The sequence below is a fragment of the Struthio camelus genome, chromosome 7 (genome assembly GCF_040807025.1).
Source record: "Struthio camelus isolate bStrCam1 chromosome 7, bStrCam1.hap1, whole genome shotgun sequence".
NCBI classification, from domain to species: Eukaryota; Metazoa; Chordata; class Aves; order Struthioniformes; family Struthionidae; genus Struthio; species Struthio camelus.
Window position 1 is genome coordinate 20806400 of NC_090948.1, and position 26777 is coordinate 20833176.

At 49.3% G+C, this 26777-nt stretch overlaps 1 protein-coding gene across 1 annotated transcript; it reads right to left on the bottom strand.

The window, feature by feature from the left end:
• Nucleotides 1-4193: 4193 nt before the first annotated feature.
• Nucleotides 4194-14919, bottom strand: TMEM72 (transmembrane protein 72). Its single transcript, XM_068950093.1, has 5 exons — nucleotides 14536-14919; nucleotides 10134-10200; nucleotides 9637-9708; nucleotides 8773-8912; nucleotides 4194-8548 (listed from the first exon to the last, which is right to left on the bottom strand). The coding sequence occupies exons 1-5, from the start codon at nucleotides 14603-14605 to the stop codon at nucleotides 8088-8090; spliced, it is 810 nt and encodes a 269-aa protein (XP_068806194.1). The 5' UTR covers nucleotides 14606-14919; the 3' UTR covers nucleotides 4194-8087.
• Between the last annotated feature and the right edge of the window lie 11858 nt (nucleotides 14920-26777).

Sequence of the window (26777 nt, forward strand, 5' to 3'; positions counted from 1 at the left end):
TGACATGGCTTCTGTGGCAGCTAGGTTTCAGTCTGTAATTTTCATTTGGGGCTGAAGGAATTTGCAACCCTGGAATTTATTTATCTGAAATTAAAATCAAAGCCAAATCTAGATAATTGTTTATGACAAACATACTTCTTTAGCTTCTCAGCTGTAAACTACTAAGGGGTATAATTATAAATAAAGGGTGTATGTGCATACAGAGCGTGCACGTACAACCCCTACTCATAATATCTTTTTTCCCTTAGGTAACAACTCACCTTGGAGGGAATTTGAGGGAACGTTTTTTTCTGCTAGGACTAAATCACAGAATTTCTGCCACTAATCTGGCTCCCATATTTTTTATCAAGGAGCATAGTCAAGGACCCAGTACTAAGTTCTTTGATCCCATTAGCAGAAAGTACCCAAACATGGGTATATAGTGCCATTTGAGATGCCCTCAAGAGGAAAGGAGAGCCTTTCTAGAAGGGCATGCAAGACTGTTTCAGGGCAGAATCAGCACAGGGGCTGCAGTAACATTTCCATGGCAATATAAATTCTACATAGAATATTTTCTTTTGCCTTGTCTGGTAGCCTATATCCCATGATCTGCCATGGTACTTTTTCTGAAAGCTCGTGTTCACTGTTGATATATGAAGGCAGTAACTCATACATAGCATGCTGCTTCAAGAAATAATGTTATAATTGCAGGGTTTGGAGCATTCTTAGTTGTGGCTGCAGGATACAAAGGAACAAATATTTTGTCTTTTTGTGTCAACTTTTCTGTAGCTGAAATTGAGAAAACAAAAACAGACAGTAACAGCAACGTTATGAATAATATCAGGCTACAGCAGCTAAAGATAATCTGTATTTATAAATGATAGATACATCAGCAGAGGGATTATGTTGTGCTTTCGTTTGGAGACTTAGTTTAGAAGGAGTCAGCTTGAATCAGGGAATATTTGTGGCTGCAACTATTAACTGGAAGTGAAGAAATCATGAAACAAGTTAGCATGGGATTGATAAAGTAATGACAGACTGAATGAGAGTACCTCAGTACTGAGTAAAAGCCAGGACAAATGATGGCAACAACAGAGCATTCTCCATTTCCAAACCAGTCAGCAGAAATTTGTTTGTAGTTTCCTTCTTATGACACTTTCACATAAGAGATGTCGACAGTCAGATTGTCGTATTTTTAAACTTTGACCATGTGCAGCCCCAGTATGAACCACTTAAATGCCTATTGCTGGAGAAGATGCTTTGACTTCCAGTTATGCAATTTCTTCTGAGCTTGCAGATACTTGTATCAGAGGCAGATGCTGAAAGCGAATAGTGACTAATTTGAAAGGAATAAGTTGGAGCTCATTTTCAGGCCCAGGCCCGGGTTTTAGAGAGGGAGAAGTGCCTAAAAGGCTTAATTCCCTCCCCAAATTTTTTCCCTCAAGGCCTGCCAGGTCAAGCTCCCGTGCCATGCTGTTACGAAGTCATATGCCCAGTGAAATGCTTCAGGTTGCCCCTCTCTGCCGACTTCCAGTGACAGGGTGAGGATTTACAGTTTGTAATAAGCCTGCACCTTCTTTGGCAGCCTTGTGTTTTGGTCTGCCTGAGCGCATGTACGGGAACATAGCTGTATAGTCTGAAGTAAAATGGCATGCAACCCTTTCACATGATCTGATTTGGAGGCAACCCCACAGTGTTGGGAGTGCTCCCACACTGTGAATAGTTTCCTAAATAGTCTGCTTATAGGCATGAGAGTGAAAGAGATAATAAAGAACCTGGACATAACCTTCCTACCTTGTGAGAGAGAAATGTTATGCTGCTGTATTGAATTCCAGTGTAATGCTACTGTAACAAATTCTCCTGGCGTTCCTGGCATGCAGCCCTGAGAATAGCCAGTGAAGAGCTTTGTCAGTTCAGCTTTCTACAATGTAAAGCTGATGTTTTTTTGTGCAATTCTGTCTGGGCTTCCATTTGCTCACTCTGTTAGAGGAAGTAAGCATGTGTACCACAGAAAGCTACTGAAAAAGCAAACCTGTTTTTTTTTTTTTTTTTTTTATGGTGCAAGATTTGTAGCACATCAGCTGCAAGATTTGTAGCACATCAGCAGGTATCAAGAACTGGAAGGTGAGGTTTGCCTGAAAACAATGGAAAAAACCTTAGCAACCTATTTTAAACCTTACATTATTAACTGCTTTATTTTTTTATCACTGGTTTTATAAGAGATAAAAATACTCTGTTCCGTCAATTAAACTTGATTGGAGTGTGCTTTTGATCAGTCCAGGCATGTTCTTCTTAGCACCCCACAAGAGTTACTTTAATTAATAGTCTAAAAGAAGATTTTTTTTTTCATTTTAGTTTAGTAATTTATAATTAAACTTCTTACATTAAATCAAACATAATGGTCTAATCAAACATAATGGTCTAATGGAGGCTGGACTAGATGATCTCCAGAGGTCCCTTCCAACCTAAACGATTCTGTGATTCTGTAATCAATAACTAGCCAACTAGATAAACTGACTGACAATAAGCAAATATAATTCCCTGCATCTTCATCTACTGGCAATTTGGCTGTAAAGCTGTTGTATTAAAGACAAGTACGTCCACAGAGAATTTGAAAATGACCTTAAACTGCTTGTGTTACACACGAAGTGGAGACTGGACACTTCTCATTTTGAATACTAATACTGCAGAAACTGAAGAGTTTTCTCCTAAATATACCTATTTTCCTAATACTGTTGTTACATGGGTAAAATATTCTTATCCATGTTTGCAAATAGGGAGCAGTGCCCAGAGGAACAAGAGCCAGAGTCCCCTGAGGGGAGGTACAGAGCTCGAGGCTGAGCGCCTAGGTGTCTCGGCCGAGGCTGGGGGTCTGCGGCAGGGCAGGCAGCACACCTGGCTCCAGCGCTCAGTAACATGCTCTAGTTTGCACTAGAGGCAGAGGGGAGTTGTAACTCAAGCCTGCACTGAAACCTATTTTGACCTTCATATGAAAGTCAAAACTAAGTAATTGTTTGTAATATACTAATTCACTAAGCTGTGACAGAGACTGTCAGGTACCGTTGTGGAGTGTTTCCAGTGCACATATACAACCCTCTATGCAAAGCAGGTGAATTTTTTCCTCATACGGGAAAACCTTTGGAGGAAACATTGGAAGAAACAATTTCTGCTAGGATTACCTCACAGAGTTTCGCCTTACACATTTACTTCTTTTGGGTGATTCACCTTGCTTCCTTCCAGTATGGAACTATATAGGGGTTTATAGCCATATACAGTCAACTCTAACTCACCAGATTAATCTCGGTGGATTAGTTGCATCATGACTTAACCGTAATACATGCAATATTGCTTTAGCAGTGTTCATGTGGTGCTGTGTGGACTTACAGTCCAGGCAACTCTAATTCAGATATCACTGCACTGCACAGTCAATAGTGTGTAGTACTCCCTTTTTTTCTTTTCCTGCAATTACCCTGCATATGTAAAAATTTATCATACAGAGCCCCCGCCCACACAGTTCTGTACTACTTCTGGTACTTTCAATAGCCCTTGGGATGTCCCTCGTAGCTAATTGTAGGGAAAGGGACCAACAGAAAAGTGAACACTTGAACAGATCATCTCTGAGCCCTCTGCAAAGTCATCTGCCATCCCCCTGAGGTTGAACATTTCCTCTACCCTGAAATTTTAAGGAATGCCTGAGACTGCTCTTCTGTGAGCAGCTGAGGTTGCTCTAACAGCCTGCTGCCTCTGAAAGGAGTGTTCTTATCCCTCTCCCACTCATTTCAGGGCTGGCACTGGCTCTTGCGTGTGCAATTCTGGCCCCTCCTTTGCACCAGCTCTGGTGCTCATCAATCTTTCTGAGAATTATTTTTCACTCGTTATCCCAGAAGACAGCCACCCACTTTCTTTTTCTTAGTTGTTTTCATCTGTGTTAACCAGTTCCGTCAACTGATGGAGCTGGCTTGCAGCACCAAAACCCACAGGGAAGGGTAGGGATGGGTGGCAGGGAGCAGAGCACGGGCATGCAGAGATGGACCTTTTGGCAGGGGTGACCTAGCTCAACACATGCTGTGGAGGTTTATCCTTGTGGTGGCACTTCGTGCCACAGTTCAGCTGCCACTAACAGTGTCCTGCCACCAGCAATGGCTGTCCAGTGCTTTCCTTGAGCTGGTGCTGGCTCTCAGCAAACTCCATGGTGAGCGAGCCAGGAAGTTTAACTGAACAGGCAATTTATTGCTACAGAAAGAATGAGTACCTTTTTTCCAGACTTTATCTCCTGAAGCAGCTAGCTGTGGGGTTGGAAAAGAGCCAGGCCACCACAATTGAGCATACAAGAAAAGCAATTGTGGACTGGACGGGGAAACAGAGCTCTGCCCAGCACTATCTCCAGTAAGCCTGCACAACCGCTTCACCTCTAGCTGCCCTCAGTCCTGCTTCCCAAGGGAAACTTACAATATACTTTCAAAAGATGAACCTGGAAACTGAAATGATCAATGCTATGGAGATTAATGATTACAAACTCAATATATGCATCTTGGAGGAGCAATGAAATTCACCTCCCCTTTCAGTGTGCCACAGGGGCTGTCACCCCATTGCTGCTCCCCTTGCCAGCAGCCTCGCGGCCCCACAGGCGCGGACTGTGGGGCTGATGGAGCAAGAGTTGACTGAAGAAGGTCAGGGCAGGGCAGCTGTCTCCACCCAGGCTCCCCCCGAGCTTTGCTCAGGGCTAAACAGGAGGCTGCAGAAATGCGGTCTTTCTTCATAAGCAGGTTCATTCATCTATTAGGAACATTGCCTTACCTCTGTGTGTGTAATCAGTGAGGCAATGTTTAACGAAGAGCCTTGGAAGATGCAGAAAGCAGAGTTTGCCATCAAGAGCAGATATAATAGGCAGATGTGTGATTGAGTTAGAGATCTAGCTCTGAGCACAATATTTAGGGGTAAGTGGGTAAGGATGGGCACCCCATTTGCATGGCTGGACCAGGACCTTTTTTTGGTGCAGATTTGCTGCTTGACCACAGACTTTAGAAGAAAATACCTTTATTTTTATTTCTTAATGTGATGAATACACTAGCTTGAGGGTGAAAGAGCTGTGGCTCGATACTGTGCCTAAAGCCTGGACTTGCTGCTCTCAGTGTTGCAACATTAAGTTTGAGATGGATACAATTTTCTGAAGACATTTTTACAGGTGCAGGAGGAGACTGAACCTCCTTAAAGGCAGATGTGTATGTGACTCTTCCCCAGGAAGCAATTATGGTCTGAAGTGTTAATCTGTGCAGCCAGAAGGGGGAGGTCTCAAACCTGTGTATCGTATTTAAAATAGATTAAAAACATTTTAGCATTTTAAATGTTAATGATGCAACAAAAAGCTTTTTGTTCATATCTAGAAGTTATAGTAATGACTGAGTGTATGAAACCATTCATAAGCTGCTCTTGTGGACAGAGTTTCATTATCAAACAAAGGCTGTCAAATATTATCAGCCAGCACCTCCTGCCTTCTTCCCTACTCATCTCCCAAATCAGGACTAACTTAAATAGAATGCATTAAAAAGTAACATTGGGCTCTCATCATCTGCCTTCTGATTTTTGAACACTTAAGTTACATGTTTTCAATGTTCCTTACAACTACAACGGCCGCAGTGACTCTAACAGACTCAGAGAGCTGAATTTTAAAAGAAGTACCATATTTCCAAGAAAAACAGTCAGCCCCACTGGCTTCTGCCTTATAATTAGCCTAAGCAGGTCTCAGAGATCTTCCCTTCCTACCACCATCTCACCCAGATCCTATCTTTCTGGGTTCAGAGCATTTATAGCTCCTCATCTCAGCAGAGGTGGCAGTGCAACATGTGACGCCACGTCCTGCATCCGAACAAACCCAGCCACCTGTCCTCTTTCCCACACACAGCCAACAGAGCTGCGTAACACTGATGAGAGGGTCTTGGCAATGGTATTTTCAGGCATTGCAGGTGCTTGTCATCTTGAGGCAGTAACTTCTAGTTACCTACAGCAGCAGGCAGTTGGCACAGTTCATGGCATGTGGGATGCATAGGGGATGCCCTTCCTGGCCAGGTGCCTTCCGCGGTAAGTGTCTGTAAGAAGGAGGTCCTGCATCCAGCATAGTGATTCCCTGTCTCTGTTTATAGTCTGCTTCATGGCCTGGGACCTTTTTCTACCCCATAGCTCTCTTACTCGGGGCTTCTCTCTGGGCTTCTCCCAGACTGAGCTCCAGACAAACTGGTCCAGCAAATAGGGTATATAAAGGCTAGCAGAGAAGAGGGGGGACATGATGTCGGTTCCCTAAAACCTCTTATAATTGTCTTATTATTACACTACTTATAATAAAGTAGTGTTAAGAAACTGCCTTGCCCTCCAGTAGCTGTTAGAGCCAAGCAAGCAGGCAGAAAAGAAAGGATAGCCACTGGGCTCACATGCACACGCTCACAGCAGCCAGCCCTTGGTCCTATCACACCCTGCTCCTGAGGAGGAGATGGCGGCAGAGCAGAGGCACTCTACAAGCCTTGAGTTGTGGTTCCCTTCTCTACCATGGGCAAAGAGCAGAGAAAGGAGCTCTGGGCTGCCTGCCCACCATACCACCATGGGTTTCCTCCTCAAAGAGGTAGCAGGTTTTGCCTGTGGGACAAAGTCAGGAAGATTAAGGACTGAAGTACTGTGGGGCACTAGCAGCACCTATTTCTTGGTCTGTGCTGGAGGGAGGGAGATTTATCTTGGAAGGTAGAAAGCAACATGACAGGAATGAGATTGGTTCCACCTGCCCCCAGGTGATAATCTCCAAATCCATGGTGTTGGCTACCCTGATGACTGTGACCAAGACACAGTTAGGGGGCTAGTTAGTGGAGGCTTGACCTCCCCAACCCCTGAGACAGCTGGAGTAAGAAGTAGAAAGTCATAGTTATAAGGTGCGAGAGAGTCAAGAGGATGGGATGAACCGGTGAGAAGTGCCTGATTATAGGTAAATGGTCCTGAAAGGACAGAAAATATGGTAGGATTAGGCCAGAGGTGAAGGGTTTAGGGAGGAGCTGGCATGGAGGGGACCAGTGGGGCAGAGTTATAACTTTATTATTATCTTTGCCCTCTGAGGCCCATAATTAACACACACAGGGAGTTTACACGTGGTCTGCTGTGCCAATGCAGCGCTGAACCTAGTAACCTGAGCTGCTATATCATTCCAAAGCTTGTCTAACTCAAGAGGGCTGTCTAGGCAAGGAACGCCAGAAAGCTCCAGGATCCTCCTTGCTTCTGCATAGGTATCCCCAAAGCCAGAGGTGATTTCCCTGCTGGGGTCAGAGCATGTCTGAGGTGAGAACACTTAGTGGGTGCTAAACCCAGAGGTCTGGGTTGTCTCAGTCTCCCTTGGAGTGATGTTTTGGATGCACTAGGCCTGCTGCAGCCTTTCCTGTTGCTGCTAGGGAACTTGCAAGCTGAGATGCCTGTGTAAAAACTGTCCTTAGCAGAAGCTGCCCTGGGAGGTTGGCTGTCTCCCCTCATCCTGCCGGCTGCTGCCTCATGGTAGGCAAATGCTGTGGCAGGGGTGTTATGCAGGAATTGCTGCTGTGACATGTAGTGTTGTAGCAGAGGCCCATGCATCAGGCCTTAAAGAGAGATTCCCTAGGAGCAGAAATTTTACTGTCTTGGGAATACCCTGGGTATGGTGTTACAGGGGCTGGGAACTACCACTGGCTGTCCTCACAAGGTTTGGGACCATTCATTGCCAGCAGCCCCTTATAGGACGGGTGACACGGTCCTCTGCGCTTTTCCTTTGAGGGCAGGGAGGTTGGTAAGCTGAGCACCAGCCACCTCTCCTCTCTTGCCATGACAGGACATGAGTTCTCCATTCCCTCACCCCCTTTCTTTCCCTCACTACCCTCCTTGGTGGCAGTAAGGCTGGCCTGTCTGGTTGTCTGCTGCCTTGCTGGGGCCCATGGGATATCCCCATGGAGGATATGGTGCTCTAGCCAGCACTGCAGCTCTGCCCACAACATGCAGCGTTGATGCTGGGGTTAGCTCAGGACCTTTTGGCTGCCAGAACGACAGGGAGGGATGTCGATGTGCAGGTGTAGTTTCTCTGTCCTGTCCTCGTTGCTGATGAGTGCTCAGAACAGGCCTGTGGAGCTGAGGGGAGTGAGGACGATGGGGGTATCTGGAGGGGTGAGGATGGGTGCTGTGTCCAGTGTGGTTTCATCAGCCTCTCTCTCCACATCATCCAAGCTGTCACTGACAGAGGGGATGATCCGCACCACCTTATCCTGGAAGTGCACTTGCTTGCGTGGGGCTGGTAGGGGTGCTGGTATGGCTGGAGGTGCCTGGGCCAGGCTCTTGTCCTTGCTGCCCTTCAAGATGCTCTTCATGTGGCCGAGCAGTGAGCGGTGCTGCTCCCTTTGGGCCCCGTGGAAGGTGTAGGTCTGCTCAGTGTCACCGGCGCTGGTTGGGGCTGCCATGGTGCCTGAAGGGTCCATGTATTGGCCCACTTGGGGTTGTATCTCTTTATGCCCCGGGCTCTTCCTCCTCTTGCTCAGCAGGAAGTACGCCAGGGCGGTGAGCACCAGCATGGAACCTGGGGAAGAGTGGCACGTTAGCTGAGGGCTGGGGCAAGGAGAAGAGCTAGCCAAGCAGTGCCAGAAAGGCACAGCATTTAGTCCAGCTAGCTCAGTGTCCCCCACAACTGGCCTGGCACTCCACACATTCCCACCATTTCTGGATCTGCCAGTCTGGTGCCCTAACATACACCATGCTCCTCTTGCATCTGCTCAAGCCCCCACCCCAGCATGGGCTCCTCACCAGGGATGGTGACGTGCCAGACAAGGACGGGATGCAGGAAGCAAGCCACCGAGAGCAGCATGTACCCCATGAATTTCTGGAAGCTTCCTGGGCGTCTAGCTTGCTTGCAGCAGGTGTGTGCCAGGGAGCCTGGCTCATATCTGGGGAGAGAGACAGAGGCCCTTGTGGGCTGGGGCACCAAGCCCGTGGCAAGAAGATTCAGACCTCACCCACACCCATCTAGAGGTTCAGATCCCCACTCCAGTTTGTCAGAAAACTAGTACGTTGGTTGATGAAGGCAAGTAATGCCTGAGCCTCCCTCATGGTGGGTAGAGGCCCTGGGCTACCTCTGCCAGAGGTCAGCATCTCAGGAGATCTCTCCTTGGCATGTTTGCCTGCCTGGCCATAAGCAGGGTACCTGTTAGCTGAAGTAGGGTGCTGCCTCTTCAGCTATCAGGGGCTTTTGACTTTTTGCTAAAAGAGACCAGAAATTCTCAGGCTCTGAGAAGTACCTAAGAAGGTTCTACATCTTGGCTGGGATATTTGTGCAGTTTCTGGAAGGGGGTATAGCTCATCCTGGGGATCTGGACCTCTGGTCCTATCCAGGACTTCACACTGCATGTTAAAGGGATGCTGCAGACCAAGGTCTGTTTTGTTGATGCTCAGCAAATTGTGACACAAGCTTGAATTGAAACACAGGTTTAATTGGGTGTGGGCACAGCCCCACTAACCTCCTCCCTGCCTGAGAGCACATGCCATGGGAGTAAGGCCAGTACCTTTGCTTTGGTACTTACAACTCGGCTAGGTCTGATGTTGCCTGTAAGGGACAGGTTGCCTTAGGCAGATCCCACCAAGGCTGGAGAAAACTGGATAGGGTCTACTCACGTGAAGCACATCCCCAGGAACAAAGCGATAAAGAAGAAGCCTTCGCAGACAGTAACTGCAGCCCCTGAAAAACTGAAAGGTGGAGGTGTCAAAGGGGCAAGCTAGAGTATCCTCTCCAGATGGTAGAAGGGGCATAGAGGGCCAGGATCTACTGTCCAGTTCACAACACAGTCTGTGTGCTGGGGTCTGAACACCCTCTGCCCAACTGGTTTCAGGAAGAGATCGCAAAGCTTTTCTGCCTGTGGGGATCAGTTTGCAGCCACTGTCAACTCTGACCTGCCTGAACTTGCAGGTAGGATGGGGAGAGGAGCACTTTCTCTAACAGAAAGAGCTCACTTTTCTGACACCTGAAGATGGATTTCCAAATTCCCCAAAGTCTTGGATATTGGTCCTTGCTGCTGTTGCAGTCTACATATGCTGTTGCTGGTGCTATATATAGTGCAGGCGTGGAACGTGTCGGCCCCCCAAGCTCTTACACCAAGGGCAAAAATACTCACAGCAGATAGAAAGCCAGGCTTTTGAACTGTCCTCGCTGCAGAGTTTCTACGCCCACACCGATCAGTACTAGAAAGAGAAGGCAGGAAATATGTTGACTGCAGGTTTAGTTCCCACCTCTCGTGTGCCCCATTATCTCCTAGGATCTGTGCCTCAGTTTCTGCACATGGCCGGTAAGCCTGCTCCTCCCATGTTGTGCAGCACGTTAGGACTGCCAGCACCAGTGATTCTTGCTGACACATGAATCCAGGGGGACCAGAGCTGAATGCCAGCCTTGACAGACAGCCCAGAAAGTCATCTCAGTTTCATTTCCATCACTGCAGCCTTACCACTGCGTAGGCTGGGGGGAGGCGCTTTGAAGATACCAGCTGGCCTTGGACAGTGGGAGCGGTGAGCAGCAGTGTGTCAGTGTCCTTCGCACCCCTCCAGCAGTGCTGCCACAGGGCTTCCCTTCTACCGCCCTGCCCGGCTCTGCCCCTTGCCCCATGCACTTCTCCCAGCCTAGGGGGAATTCAGGCCCACACTGACACCTTTGCCCAGTGTCTTTTCAGGTCATGTCAGTCCCACTTTCCTGGCCCTCCTGGGCCTCCTACCTTGCCCAGGCCTGTTGAACCCAATATGTTGCCATAGAGCAACAGCATGATGGGGGAAACGTGCCAGGTGCATTAATGAAGGGCTGTAGCCATGGCATTAAGATCACTTACTAGCTTAACAGAGAAAAACAAAAAAAACCATAAAATGGGAGCAGGCAGATTAAGAAGAGGCAATGAACATCCCCTCAGTTCCCCAGGCAGCGCAGCACACTGGGTACTCAGAGGCTAAGGGGGATTAAGAGTATTAGTGAGGCAAAATCTTACTGGGGCTGGCAGTTGGGGGCCTATAGCTTCACTGAATGGAAAATTTCCCTTGACATCCTTCCACTCCCCACAGGGTTGTTTCCAAAATGGCAAAGAAGTGAAGTTTCTCACCCCTGCTGCAGCATGTGCTGTGGAAAGAGAGGTTTGGAGCCCAGGTGGTCATGGTGCCCGAGTGCCAGCAGCACGGGGCTGGATGGAGCCATGCATTTCATGCAGGGCTCGTGCCTCGGCCGGAGGATCGTTCTAGGTAGTCATGACCCTCTTTATGCCATTAGCGTATCTACATCTTGCTAAGCAAATCAGTTGGAGTTCTATGTCCGTGGTGTCCATGCTTGCATGAGATATGAGTCTTGAGATACTGGTTGGATTTGTGGCTGTTTATCTGAGTTGTGGCTTTGTTCTGGACTCAGAAGGGCACCAACCTCACGAATAAGGAAGTAGGTCCCAGTGATGCTGGCTCCATTAGAGCCATGAGATGGGTCAACGACAAGTGTTTGTGCCTGAACATACAGTGCTTCTGAACTCAGCGCGCAAAGCCAGGCCTGAAGGAGAGCCTCACGTGCTTCTGCTTCACTTAGCCTTGCTGAAGTGACACTGACAGGCCGAGCCTGCTCTGGGAGCAAAGCTCTCCCTCTCTCCTCCCTCTAGCCTGCTTGAGCCAAGCTCTGGCACTAGGTTCTCCTGCTGGCCACCACTGCTGGGGCTTACCACTGCACCCACTGCCCAGGCAGCACTGGCTTGGCCCTCCAAGGCAGGGCAGATTATTCTCCTGCCACCTGCCAGGACCAGGACCCTGTGGTCTCACTTAGTGGATGCTGGTCCCTCATCAGCTGGGGAAATGACTGGGCCCACACTCCAGCCTCCTCCTTGGGGGCTGCCTCTCCAGCCCCAAGCAGAGGCATGGGGGAAATCAATCTCATGCTAGGTCTGTGAAGGGACACAGGACTTCCCCCTCCCAGGCTGACAGCCTGGCCCCTTTCACCAAGCTGTGGTCCTACATACAAAGTATTGTCCTTTGCTGTTTCATGGCTGAACAGCCCTCTTTATAATCTTCCCTATAAATGCAGAATTCATTCATTCATTCTCTATAGATGAATGCAAAATTCAACAGCTCAGCTCTTATGCTTGAGTCTCTCCTCTGGATGGGGAGGTTTCCTGATTTTGCACAGCTTCTGCTTTACCCACAAAGCTGTTTGGACGAAGTATCTGCAAAGGGCTCTTTCTGAGGTGTTTGTTTGGGCTAGTTGCTGCCTTGATTTGGATCTTATCCAAACCATGTGGCTAAAGGCACATGATTAGGAATTAAATGGTTGAGAGCATGAGAATTGAGAAATAACTAAGAACTCTCTCTCTCTAGATGCAGAAATCACAAGGCCTACAGTCTATGAACTATAGAGATGTCCCAGACACTGATATGAGTTGCAAGGCTGTCACTCATCAACAACTAGCCATGAGGCTCTGCCAATAGTAGGACCAATTTCTTGCATGCAGTAAACCTTATAGTCCCACCATTGCAGACAGCCAGTAGATTCAAAGATCAGGGTAGGGGGGGAGGTGGTTATATTATGTGGGTAACTTTTTCTGTTTGTGAACAGCTTGAGGAATTGGCCAGGCCTTCTCAGAATCAATTAGTGAGACTGAAGCATTCTCCTCTCTCTTTCATGATTTTTTTTTCAAACAAAGCCCATAGGATTCTTTTCTGCATGATCTCCATTTAATGGAAAAACCTCACACACCTCATAATGCACTAAACGCTGCATCGAGCTATTTTCTTACTCCATTGAGACACTTAGAGGAATAATATACAGGCACCTCCCACTCCTTCCTTAGCCTTTTGGGAAAGTGAGGTGATAGTGGGAATGCATCAGAGTCAAGAAATGGAAAAGTACAGAGATTAGTGGTGCAGCTGTGTATGTTCTGGGATGCTCGACTGAGAGATGAGTGCACTGCTAATATCAAGAAAAACAATAGGTGCAGATGATGCAGAATGAAGAAAAGAGTGTAAGCAGAAGGGGAGATTATATTCCATTAAGACATTTCCAAATTGTAAGCTGCTTTCAATTTTACTGTTTTAGCTTTAGTTTTCCCATGACAACAAGCTCACGTTTTCTCCCAGGAAGGTCTCTGTGAGCTTCCCTGGAGCATTAAGAGAGAATCTGGCCATCACGGGGCACCTGTAGCCCTGAGGGGAATGGGGAGGAGAAAGGAAGAGATTTGCATTTACTGGTTAAAAGCTATGCCCCAGCTGCTATCTGTTGCAGTCTCATCATGATACGCACTTATCTAGTGGGAGTTTGGATAAACTCAGACAGTCAAATCTCTACCTGTTGATAGTCCTTTCAAGCACATTCCAGAGCACAGCCTCCAGCTTCCTCACTGGGCTCTGGGTGTCCTTGGAGACCTGTCTCTCTGCAGCTGACTTGCACGCTTTTTACTTTACTCCTGACTTGAGCAAAGCGTCTCTCAGGGTCGACCGCACTGATAAAGGAAATTCCAAGGTATGGGCTTGCTGCGACCTGCTCTGCAGTGTCTGAAATCCACAGGGGTCTGCCATGGGAACCACAGGCACCAGCTTAAGACCTTTCATCAGAAAACTTTGGTTCACAACTTCAGCCTTTAGAAAAATCGGATACTTTGATCTCTGCTTTACTGATGGGGGAAACTGAGGCCTGGAGGGCAGGCTGCCCTGCCCCATGGCAGTGAGCCAGCAGCAGTGCCAGGGTGAGTCTGTGAATACGGTGGGCTGCCCATAGCCTCTGCATGAGCTATTTTCCTACATCCCCATCTGGAGATGTTTCATGTGAGATGGTTATTCTCCACAGTTCAGTATTTCTGGGTGAGACATTGTGCCTGGGACAGCCAGTGCAAAACGTCAGCACTTCACCTGAGACCAAATGCTCCAGTATGTCAGCATACTATGGGTGGTTGGTCCCAAGCAGCCCCTGACACTGGGGGAGAGGAGGTAGCTAACCAGGTGGGTGAATTTATGATGTTTGTACTGCAGCTCTAACATTAGCTGTTCCCTGAATCTGCTTCCTGACAGATTACGAGAGAGGTGGAGAAGCACTTTTGCAGCAACTGTTCTGTGAGAGCTGTGGGTGTCTTGATCCTGTTTGGCATAGGACACCCTCACTGTGCACAGTGCAAGGAAATCTGTCATTTTCACATCCCTCAAAGCAGACTGGCACCCTTGTGTAGCCATGAGGATTTTACATTTCCATCCCAGTTCACATCGTGCCTGTCACCATGTCTGTTTTTGAACAATATAATTTAGTTTTCTTTTCCACTCATGCTTTAGCTTGTCTCCCCTCATACTGAGTGCTGACTCTGATGCCTCACAGTGCCTCTCACATCATCTGGGAAGAGCCTGGCCAGGCATCCAGCACTCCCCCTCCCTGGATCCCAAAGCAAATGTGAGCAGCAGTCCTTATCCCCTTTGTCAGATGGGGCAGTGATTGCTTTGGATCAAAGGCAGGGAGACAACTCAGGAGTCCCAATGCCTACTCGGTGCCTTTTAGTGGCAAAGGAAAAGAGAGCTAGCTCTTACCTGCTGCGGTGGAGATGCCCAGCAATCGGCAAGTATACTCCAGAGCAGTCCAAAACACCTTGTGCCGCATGGCGAAGAGGTGAAAACTTTGCGATGCCAACAGAAGTTTCCTCTTCAGACCTCCTGACTTACATGTAACCCAGCAGCTCCCAGCTGCAGGCAGAGCCCCCCATCCAAAGAACCAAGTGACCTCCCTGAAGGAAACGGCCGTGCGTGCAGGACACCTGGTCACCTCCACCGAGGCCTCTCAGGAGAGTGGCCAGAGACTGAGCTGCCACCGAGGAGAACTGGTCAGCACTGCCTCCTGCTGCTCCTGGGGCTGTGGAGAGTTGGCCTTTGCCTGGCTGTTTGCTGCTCGCTCGCGTTGCTGGCCCGCCGGTGATTAATGATTGGAAAGGGGGGTGGTGCGGCTTTGGGAGCCCTTGCACCCAGGATACACGGCCTTTCCTGCTCCTGAGGCAGGAGGCTCTGGAAGCCCAAGCTGATTAAAAGCATGTGAAGTCATTAATGCTCTGCAGCTCCCAGCAGGTTAACCATTTGTGAGGATGGCAATACGTGCTCTTGGCGAGAGTGCAGCACATTTCTGGTAGCTCTGCAGGGCTCCCAGAGCATCCCAGCCCTGCTGCTTCATGTCCCTGCCATGGCTGTTTGCTACTGTGCAGATTTTGCCAGGCTCCGACTCATACAGCCTGGGAACTGTCAGGGTAGATATGCAACCACAGGCACAAGGAGATCAGATTATTCCTGATGGCCAGAGCAGGGGAGCTGTGTACGTCTCTTCTTGGGAATCTCAGTAACATGTATTTCTGTACTGCAGTCACCTGGCCATTCACTGAGAACAGAGTCATTTATACAGTGTTGGGGTCACACAAGTGCCCTGACAAGGAGAGGGGTCAGAGGAGAAGGGCCGTGCGAATGCACTCTGAACCCTTTGCACTGATTTGGTGCACAGCTATGGGGCCTTAGCTTGTCCCTCCAAAACACGGAGCCTCTGAAGAGGGGCTGCTCTAGATGTGTCCAGAGCCCAAGATGGGACAGATCCTGCCTCCTGCTCTGTACCTGGCCCCACATCCTTCCAGGCAGGAATGTGGTGTGGCTCTCTGGGGGGTTGTCTCTGATTCCTACCTGGGGGAAAGGCAGTGGCAGCAGTGTGCCAGGCCATTACGGACATTATCTGAGCAGCATGAAAACAACCACCTCCAGAAGCAACCATGCTCACTGCCATGGCGGGCAGCAGAGGCGCCTTGTGCCCCATGTGTTTCCCAGCAGCACCGCTGAGCTCTCCTCGCACGGCCACTGGTGTCATGTGAGCCACTGCAGCTCCCTGCCCCTTGCTCTGCTTGTGGTGAAACTGGAGCCGTAGGGCAGGCAAGGGGGCTAAGTGACTCATGCTCAGCCCCCGCACAAACAGCTCTGCGGGGAAACAGCAACAGGCTGAGCCTGTCGGCTGGGATCCCTTCCCAGGGTTGCTTAGAGACTGCAAAGCTGAACCTGGCCAGTGCGTCTTGTGCTAACGCGTCCTGGGGGGTAGAGCCAGGCTTGATCCAAGGACATAGAGACAGCTTTTCTTCTACAGGAACTTGGTTTGTATTTTAGGCTGGGATTTTCCCAGACCAGCCAAATACCATGAAATGGGCCCCTAATTCCTGTAGATGACTTCAGAAAATGTTTTCCTGAGCACTTCCAAGGTGGTGGGCTGCAGGAATATTGACACCCTGCTGGCACCAGGCAGTGCTGGCAAGGTTTTAGGGCAGAGAAACACACAGTACATTTTCCATGCAAGCACTTTCCATCACAGAAGGGCTTCTATGGTATCTTGAGAGGCAGGTATGGGCTCAAAATGGATTTTTGCCTTTCAGCGTTAGCATTCCATTTGGGTGTTCCTGTTTCCTTTTGTCCTCCTGAACCACAGCATGCATTTGAAAGAACTGCAGTTTTTCCATAGCTGATCACTCAGTAGTGTGTCACAACTTCTTTTTAAAAGAGATTGGCGAAACAAAAGGCACGTCATCTGAGAAGTTTACAGTAAGGCAGGAAAAAAGTCCAACCAGGTATCTCAATATCCTGCTTCCCTTCCCATCTGGAACCTTAAAATACTTTACCAATCCCTTGTGCCCTCTTGTGGCATAGTGCTACCAGCTCAAAAAAATCACCTCAGGTTCCAGAAATCAGAAAAATGGCTTTAAAAGCCTGAGATTGTGCAAATAGTTCAGATGTCTTTCTCTTTGCTGTCTAGTTTTTTAATACTGATGGATTGAATTTCAGGTGGTTCTTTACAAATATGAAAGCTAGAATATTACTTGAAAAGTAAATAGATCAAAGGGAGGCAAAGAGTCTTTCAGAATCGCTTAGAGTCAAGAACCACAGTTTGAAGGAAAACAGTGACCACCACAATGCAATCCTGAGAGCTGTCAGCACCGATTTACTCTTCAGGAAAGGCCTTTCTCTGCCCAGCCTTCAGGAGCTCAGGGTACATCCCTGCGTGGGAGCCGCCCGCAGCCTTCTCCTGCTGCGTATCCCATTTGCCAGTGCTGGCTCGGTTACTCTGCAGCTCTTATCAAACTGGACCGAGATCTCACCTAGAAACTAAATGACTTTGTCAAAGTGCCCTTGACAGTCATGTTTCCTTACTTGCAAGCAGCAAGCCTCAGGGCTTAAAGTAAGCACAAATTTATTGGGGGGGGGGAAGGAAGGAGAAGAGGCAGAATACATTTGGGAAAGGCAATTAATACGTTAACAATTGAACTTCCCACCTCCCTTAGCTATATTCCCTTAGCTACTGCCCAAACTCTGCCCTGTGAGCAGCAGATAGCAGCAGTCTGCCTGGACACCCCCTTCCCATGCCCTTCTGTGTTACCCATGGCAGGAGGAATGCAAAGCCTGGGCAGGGCTATCTCCAACCCTGCCTTAGGCTCTGCCGCTGAGCTGAACTGCACTGCTGTGCAGACTAGGTCCCCGCTGGAGTCCTTTGCCAACACAGTCCCCACTTCAACCCAAGGAGCTCTGTTCATCCTGGCCAAATTTCTCAGCTTTACCTATTCTCCAAAGAACTGGTGGCACCCATGACCCCAGCACAGCAGCTTCTGGATTTACCTACTGGAGGGTCCCTGTCCCTCACTCAGGAAGACCCTTGGCCTGGTAAAATGTAAGCTCTTCTCTAGTTACTATTTCACAGGCACACCAGTGTTTCTTTCACTCCAGTTTCAATATGCCTCCACCTGTCTCAGCTCAGGAGCAGAGGGAGCTGCCGCAGCCGGGCCGTTCCTGCAGCCTCGCCCCTGCACTCATGGGCAGCTGGGGCCACTTTCCTGCTGGTCCCCAAGCATGGCCGAGCATGAAGCTTCGCACCGCCACAGTTTTGGGCCAGCAGGATGAGCCAGGATCCAGCCGATGGCTGGTGCTCTGCTTGCCTACATCCTAGGGGCTGGCAGAGTGCCATGGCAGCCACCTGGGTGCAGCCGTGGCACTCCAGGGTGGCAGGGGCCATGGTTCAGGTAAGGGACCTGGGCACAGACCTGGTCTGCAGGGGGTGATTCAGCTCCGCCTGGCCATCTGGTGCTGCTGTAGGAAGAGCAGGAGGCAGAGAGGGTGCCGCAGAGCAGCCAGGGAAGCTGACAGCAGTCAACTGCCCAGAGTTGGCCAAAAGGCCACCCAGCTGGGAACACAGTGGCCTCTGGTGTCCACAACCCAGAGCTGTCAACTCTTGCAAAATACTGCAGCCTTGCAAGGGCAGGTGGCCTGTATGCTCATCCCACAGTGTCTCTGACTACCCGGGATGCAGTAAACTGCAAACATCGGCCTCGGGAACTGCTTTTTGCACACTCCAGTAACGCCTTTCTGCAGCAGCTTCTCTTGTGCTGAGCCTGAAGGGTGCCTAGGAAGGGGGCATGGAGGGAAGAGCATAGGCATCCTCAGACCTGCTTTGTACCCATTCACCTTTGACAGCAGCCCTCATACAGGAATTTTTTGATGAGCGCTCCTACGAAGAACCCCCACATGAACCTGACCTTTCTTGGCAACGTGGGCTTCTCTTATTCTGTTGCCTTGCAAGTTAGGAGATGATGCCCTTGGTGAAACTGTGAGCCATGTGACTGTGTTTCTGTGAGGCTTTTAGGAATGAATTTATGCAGCCGGAAGAGAACTGAGAACTTATGACCTTGCAGGGATTTAATAGCCTGTGACCAATGCTGCAAAACCCCAAGCACTAGCACAGCCTGTTCTGGGACACTTAATAACAGTGATCTCCACTGTGCATTAAGCTGCTTCCCTCACACAGAGGCCTGCCATTTTCACTTTGGCTGCCAGCCAGGATTCCCATTTTGAGGCTGCCTCCAGGGCTGTCTGGGTTGAGAGGGTTTTATTTCAGTGTTAGGGTTGTGTAGTAATGCCAGTCCCACCTTCATCTCTCCTTCCTTATATTTTGCTGCGGCACGGCCATGGTGGGCACTCTCCTGTGACTGAGGCCATGATGCAACGGCCATGTCGAGTGGCCTTGGACGGCTGGGGGAGACTAGCATGTGCCTGGTGCCTCACCTCTGTGAGACTGCAGAGCTCTGTGAGCAGTGTGTCCCACAGCAGGACACACGCTTTATACGTTGTGCTCTGTCAGAAACCTACAGGAACTTGCTTGACTGACTCAGCCAATTCTCACCCCCTGCCTGTAGTGTAAAAACAGTTCCCACACTGCCTCAAACAACCAGTGAATGCCCTAAAAATCCACTTCTCTCTCTGTTCCTCTCCTTTCACTAACTCTACAGCTATAACCACCTTTCAGCAGCCCTGGTCCTCTCACCAAGAGGTCACAGCTGAACTGGGATCTCCTTCCACCAACAGCCGATCCGCGACAGGCTCCAGCTCTCCCTCCTCAGCTACTGAAGGGCTAACAGCGGGCCAACGACTGCTCACGGCAATTGCTGTGATGCCACGACATGCCTTTCTGTGTCCCCTCATCCCTCTGCTGGAGAGCTGTCGCAGAGAGGAAATGGGCTTCGTGACAACTGGTGGGTGGTGGATGGTAACTGAGCACAGTCGATGCGAAGCAGTGATGAAGTCCAGCTGTGGTTCTGCTGGGTGCAAACATCTCCTCACAGTCAACAGGAGTTTTTGCTCTCCCTTGTATCACTGCTGGCCCACAGATTTCCAAATCATTTGGACAAACCGAGCATCCTGATGTGAGCTTAATAGATCTCCCTCCCCTCCCGGGCAGGGGCAAAGCATGGCACTAGGCAGCCTGGGGTTAAATAAACAGCAGAGCTGGAGAGAAAACCACAAGTGTGTCCCCCTTCCTTTGCTTTAACTACTAAATCATGCCTTCCCTGGAGTCTTCAAGCCTGGATGAAAGCAGCCATGAAAAGATTAAGAACTGTAACTTCATAAACTTGTCCCTCGCAGGGATCTAAGCAGTTTGGTCCCTGCTGTGCCCAGTGGGGCAAGAGGAGCCTGCCAGCAGCCCCCGGCCCAGCCTGACCCACGGGCAATGCCACCAGCTGTTCTGGGGCCGCCCAGCAGGGGACAGCAGGGTCACACCTCTGCGCAACAGGCAGGCTGCAGCCAGCCCTCTGCAAGGAGAGGATGAAAGCGCACGGGCTGTTGTACTGTCTGAACAAGAAAAGCATGATACACACCACATGGGTCTGGAGGGGGCTGGGGAGAGCCCAGAGCCGCAGCGAACACGAATCAGTAATTGTCCTGTTTTGCTTGATGCTGTGCCAGCAAAGGGTGCCGATGTGCTGCCATCCTGCTGAACACTTGCCTGCTCTTCTGGGACATTCCTGGCCTTGCTGGGATGGGGATCAAGGGCTCCTTAATATACTACCATGATTGTCTTGCCACAGAGAGACATCCCTAGGGGCTGTCAGGGAGAGCAGCAGCGCCGCAGACTGCAGCAGCAGAGGGGCAGAGCTGGAGGGTCTGGTCAAAAGCCCTTATGTTCACACCCTCTCACTGCTGTCACGGACGAAGAGGCACTGCTTTGCAGGGTGCTGCCAGGCTGACTTGGAGAGGTGTCCATCTGGAAGCAGGCAGTGCTCACGGGGCTGGGTCTGGCCTTCGCTCGTGCAGTGCCTTGTGCCGGGTAAAGGGCAGGAGTGAGCTCTGGTCCAGGCATTACTAATCATCGCTTGGGGTGGCATCAGGATGCAGGCAAGGAAAGGGAGGTGGAGGTTTGTGCTTCTGTGGGGAAGGCAAACTAGACATGGGAGCAAGTCTGGTGTGCTTGCGGGGATCTCACAGCCCTCAGCAGCAGCTGAGCACCGTCCAGCAGAGGCAGGCACGAGGCTGGGCAGGCTGCCCCTGACTCCTGCTTTCCCTGGGAACTCCACAGACCTCTTTCCCCCATCCCAGGACAGCTCTCCTGGCCCTTCCCCAGGTCTCTGCTCTGTGTCCAGATGGATAGGACAGAGCCTCCTCCCCCTGCTGCCCCATTCACCAAGACAGGGTGAGGTAGGCAATGTGGGCTCAACTTGCAGGTATTTTGCATAGTGCATGGCAGAGAGAGGTATGCCAGAGACGTACGTGCACACATGTGGGTGTGTATGTAGTGAAAATCTATATGTGCGTGTCTTAAACCAAGCTATAATAACAAGAATTATCAAAAGTAGATTTATTCAGTATTCATCCACTCTCCAGTTCAATAATAGGGATCCCAATTGCTGGTGCTCAGCTCCCAGAACAGGGTGATTATGCAAGACTGTCTGTGAAAACACCTTTCTAGCTCAGGAAGCTGCAGAGAAAAGCTGTGAGAAGGGACTCAAAACCCAGGGGGAAAAAATTGCCAGCTGAAAAAAACCCTCCTTTTGTTTTTAGCAGTAGTACTACTTTTAATCACATAATTTAAACTCGTGGTCTTTGGGGGATGACGGTAAAGCTAAAGCAGGAATGTAGCAGCAGAATGCAGAAAGGGAGACATCAAGAAAGCTGAGTCTTAAGTTCAAGGCATTGCTAAGCCCCAAGGAAATGAACTCCTCCTATCTGGTGGTTTCTCAGCTGCCTGTGGAGTTCCTTTGCTGATAGCACTGTGTGAGTAATTAGCAGGGCTGAGACAGAGACGAAGCTGCAAGGCTGCAAGCTGTAGAGGTCTGTGGAAGAGGCAAAGCTCTGGCAGTGCCAGAAGCGCACTGCCAAGCTAGTCAAGGCAATGGCACTCAGCAGGACACGAGCGGCCTGGCCACGGCCCACCGGGCTCAGGCCGAGGGGCTTGGCTGCTTCTGCAGCTGGACGATGTGCCTGGTGCGAGAAACAGAGGGCTACTCTGCCTTTGAGGTGTGAACACCCTCTTGCTGGCCTGCTGCTGTGTCTAAAGGCGACAGGACAAGCGAGCCAGTCTCCCTGGTCTCTTTGGTGCTTGCCTCTGCCGAGAGGGGACGGAGCAGAGGCATCCCCCAGCCCATGCGCAGGCATTGCTGAGGAGTGTGAAGGGCAAGGGGGAGCAGAGCTCAGTGCTGGGAGCATGGCAGCAGGGACTCAGGGGCCTTGTCCCCACACTTCGGGAATCTGTGCTCTTTAAGATCCTGGATCTGAATCTCTGGGATACGACAGGAGATCACAACAAGGTGTTTAGCAGCAGAATGAGGGCAGGGAGACATGGAGAGCCCTGCATGTGGGGCTTGGGGCACAGCTACACCCCATGAAGTCCCTGCTTCTCCTCCATACGCCTGCTACCCTCAGGTCCCACCTGTTCTGCAAGAGCGCTGGCTTGGTCACGCTCCCCTGTTGTGAGCTTCTTCTACACAGTGGCCACAGGGACTTCAGAAATGTTCAAAGATAGATAAGTTGAAATGTCCCGTGCATGTGTCCTATCTGCACATGAATGAATCTTCTCCCACAAAGCAACCAGCCAGTCTGCTGTAGGACTTGGAGGGGCTTGCCATGTTGAAGCTGGTGTCAATGGCTCTGGGTGGACTGACACACCAAAAACAGATCCATCGTGTTTCTCTGCAGAATCTGCATGCGTGGGCTGAACTGTAGCCAGAAAACTCCCCCAGAGTATATTTAGTCTGATGTGACAAAGTGCTCCTGACAAGTGAGTATGTTGGTCAGCACTGCTTAAATGGCAGCTAGAAGTGATTGGTAAGGCAGACATGGGCAGTAAAAGCAGAGAGAAAAGGCTGTGCTTAAGACCACTTGCTACCATATAGACATAGTCTGTGATTTGGACATGAAGGCCTTGGATTTTAGACCCATGGGAGGATGTGAGTCATCTGAGCATACATCTACTTATGCCACTGGCACAGAGAAGTTCCTCACCCCTCAAGAAGCCCTGTGGGACTGAAGTGGTCAGGTTGGTAGGTGAATAAGGGGTTCAGAAAACCCATCTCCACCTTTACTAATGGCCTTTTATTTCTAACAACGAGCCTGTAGCAAAAGATGTTCAGCCTCACATCACAGGGCAAAAGAAACCGCAGACCCCAGGGTGGACCAAAGATAATTGCATAGGAGCAGTGCAGAGACAGAAATATTACCCATGAAATACTCCAGAGCAGTTTCAGCCTATTTGTGTATAGCTGAAGAAGGGCTGAAATCAATCACACATATTGTCTCTGAATCACCAGCTCAGCTGCTGTTGAGACCCCTGAATAAAGATCGCAGCCTGATCCCAAGGCCAGCCAAGTCCTTCCTCAGTAGCTGCCAGTGGATATGAGTTCTAGGCTGTCACCCTAAGAGGGGTCTGAACTGCTAGCCAAGCTGTATAAAGCTCCATCTCCCATTTTCCAAATTCTCCATCCCTTGAGCTCCCTCTACAAAAACCATGCCTAATATGAGCTGTCACTCTGGGTGCACATGCACAACTCATAGCAGGCAGCCCAGGAACCACGTGCAGGGGCAGAGAGAGCAATTAGAAGCAATTCCTTTCCCTGGAGAAGTCTGACATGTTATAATGTGGTGTATAAATAAGCTGACTCTCATCACTGAAACCTGACAACATTGACAACAGAAGCACTATGTCAACATAGAGTAAATGTTCTTAGCTTTTCTATTGCTCTGATTCATCTCCATTTTGAATGGGGAAACTGAGGCATGGAGTGATGCCTTTATCCAGGCAGTATCACACAGCAAGTCAGCAGCACAGGTCAGTCCAGAATAATGAATCCTGCCTGTCTGTCAATGAGTTTGCACATCCCTTGGCAGTTCTCGATCAAGAAGGCGGCTAGTCAGCGAAACTGTAACCAAAACGAGCATGATTTGCTCACAGGCCTGAGACTAAGTACTAACAGTTCCGGTACGATGGTAAAGAGTAAAATCCACCTTTGTGCAGAGTGGGTCTGTAACAAGACTGTACATCACCTTCAATCCACAGAATAGGGCTGATGCTTTACTTATTCTTGTACAGAGAGGAATTGCTGCCACAGGGGAAATGCAGTAGTATAAAAGCAGATCACAGAGATCGATATCCATGTGTAGTCTGTTGGTCTGGCATACATTTCATAAGGATGGGTGGAGGAGTATTTTAACAGCTAGCAAGAGGAGGGAGTGCTCATGACTCTCAGTATAAACAAGCTCTGTTCAGCCCACAGACATTTATCCATCGATCAAAACCATTTGACTTTTTGCCCTCTTTTCTGGCAAAGGGAAATGGTAACTTCTCCCTGTGTAGGAGCAAACAAGGTGTGCACAGCAGTGATTGATTCACCTGGTGATTGAGGCATACATCAAAGAGCTTGCTCACTGCATTCAAGGCCCACTGAGTAATTTATAGAAGGGTTTATGCAGATAAATAACCAGAGAGATTTATGTGAAGCAACACAAAACACATGCTTTTGCTTGCAGAGATGTGGAAATGCTTAAGGATTTCCTAGCTATGTAGCTAAACGAAAATGTTCCTTTTGAGTAGGATTTATTCTAGGACTTAATATTACTTGGCTTTGCCTCCAAAAGGCCACAGAGCAAACAAGCACAGCAGAATCCATTACTTCTTTTACTAAGTAAGTCATCTAAAATGGGTTCAAAGTACAGGTTTAAAGCAGGAGGTTTCAAGCATGTAGGGAAAGGATGGGCATTTAGAAAGAGCTCAGGGACAGTGCTCCGTTTTCACACTAGCTTTAGAGCAGCATCACCATGATTTCACTCTGGTGAAGGTGCTTCTCTTGACTAGGCTCAACAAACAAGAGCAGACAAGAGCAGAATCAGGCTCTGCTGAATGATAAGACTTCTGTCATGGGGGACCTGAGCTGGAAATATTGTGAAAGGCTTTGTTCTGTGACAGTCCTAATGTGGATCTTCCTGTATGGTGCAGGACCTTGTGTTACCGGGGGGAAAGTGTGAAGCACACGTCTGCCCCATCACTCCTAGCTGGGGCTGGGATTTGGAAGAGACTGAGAGGATGAAGGAGAAGCAACAGCAAAGAGACAGACTGCCTGGAGAAGGGGGTTTGCATCAGGTTAGATGAGTCCCTGGAGTATCTCTGCCCCTGCAGCATGGGAGCTGGGCACTGGATTGGAAAAGAGGAGGCTTCTTGTGCAAGCCCTGTGACCCTGCCTTGGTTGGTGTGATTTGGAGGAAGAAAAGTAACCTGTCCTGCTAAAATCTGGCAGTGTAAACATGAGTTCATCCAACAAACCAGATCTCCAGGTGTGAGTTCAGGAAGACTTTTCTAGCCATGTGAAATATTTGAATGGCTTGGAAATCTGTGATTTGCTCTCACATCCAACCCCTGAGCCTGGTGTGGGCTCTTCTGGACCTGTTAAAATGTAAGAGTGGGCTTAGTGCAGTTTTCCTGTAACAGGCAGCAAGAGTTTGTGATACTAGCTGCTTGAGAGCTGATTGTGCTCTCAATACTATCGCAGCCTATGAGCTCATTCTCTCATGTGGCCATGTGCCTTGGGACACCTTCCTTCCTCCTGACCCTCTCCCCTTCCTCCCAGCCATTTCGGCTCATGCCATTAATATGCTCCATGGGAGCAACTTAGAGTTGACTGTGCTCTCTACATACAGCCAAGGAGATGTCCTCCTGCCCATACGCACGAATGGCCCCTTCATACCCTTGGAGAGGCACAGAAGGACTGTATCAGAGCCTTCATTTTGATAAAGACCCCTTCCATCAGAAGAAGAGATTCATTGTGTGGCAGACAGTGAAGTTACCCCCTAACCTAGTGCAGGGTGTGCACCAGTGAAAGCTCACTATTCGCATGCCCTGTCTCACCAGAACAAATGCAGCCCCCAACAGAACAAATGCAGCCCCCAACACATCCGCTTGCTTGACAAAGGGTCGAATCCCCCCACTGCCATGGGACATTGAACAGGAGACAGTAAGGCAGCCGTCTGGCAATCTTCTCTTGAATTGGCCCCCCGACCTATTTTTCCTGTCTGAGCTTCTCTTCTTTCAGGAAATAGCAACAGGGGGCTCAGTCAAACAAATGATTCCCAATATGCGCAGAACTGCCCTTGTATGGCATGTACCCTGGTCAGCACTGATGTACATATATGCCAGCGACAGTAAGAGTGCAGAAATCCTTTCTCTTCTGGTTGAATAACACTCGTCCATAAAAGGTCCTTACAAGCCCTCCCATCCACCAACCCTCTTTTGTCCAGATCTCCATCTCCTGGTGCTAGAAGCATATTTTGGCACTGCCAATAACTGCACTTCTCACCCCAGCTACAGGAAAAGATAGGCTGCTTTAAGTAAAAGTGTGATTGCTCCTAAATTTTAGGCTCCCTTCCTCTGCACAGGAGTGCGGGGCTTGGGATTTGCTTAGCAATCAGCCTTCCCATCCATGGGAAAGACCTCTTGCCCCCATGTATGCTCACTACATGGGCTGTTTTATTTATATAGCTGGGTCCACACATTTATATTTAATATGTCTGAGAGGCCACTGCAGGCGTAATAAACTAAAGAGGCTGGAAGAAGATGCATGAAGAGAGGGGAGATACGAATAAAAATTGAAAAGGCTGGAAATAACACCAGTGCTTGTTTGGCTGCCTGGCTGTGAATGCCAGCATCTCCTGCTGCAGAATAAAGGGCTAGAAGTTGAGATCACCTTCTGATGTGAACCCAGGTCAGATCCAGCATTTTGGTTTAAGCTCTACTCTAAAAATTCTCGCAGGGGAAATTGTATCTGGGTATGGTTTGGCTTTTTCCTGCCCAGCAATTGCAAATACTACTCAGCTTCCTCCACCCAGCATTAGTGCAAAGAGAGTTTCAGACCTTGCCATTTGGCTGTGACTAAGCAACACATGAGTTAGGGGAGGCAGGGTCCCTGGGAGCTCAGTTTGGCTTCCAGACTTCCAAAGAAGCCACTGGGAGCAAC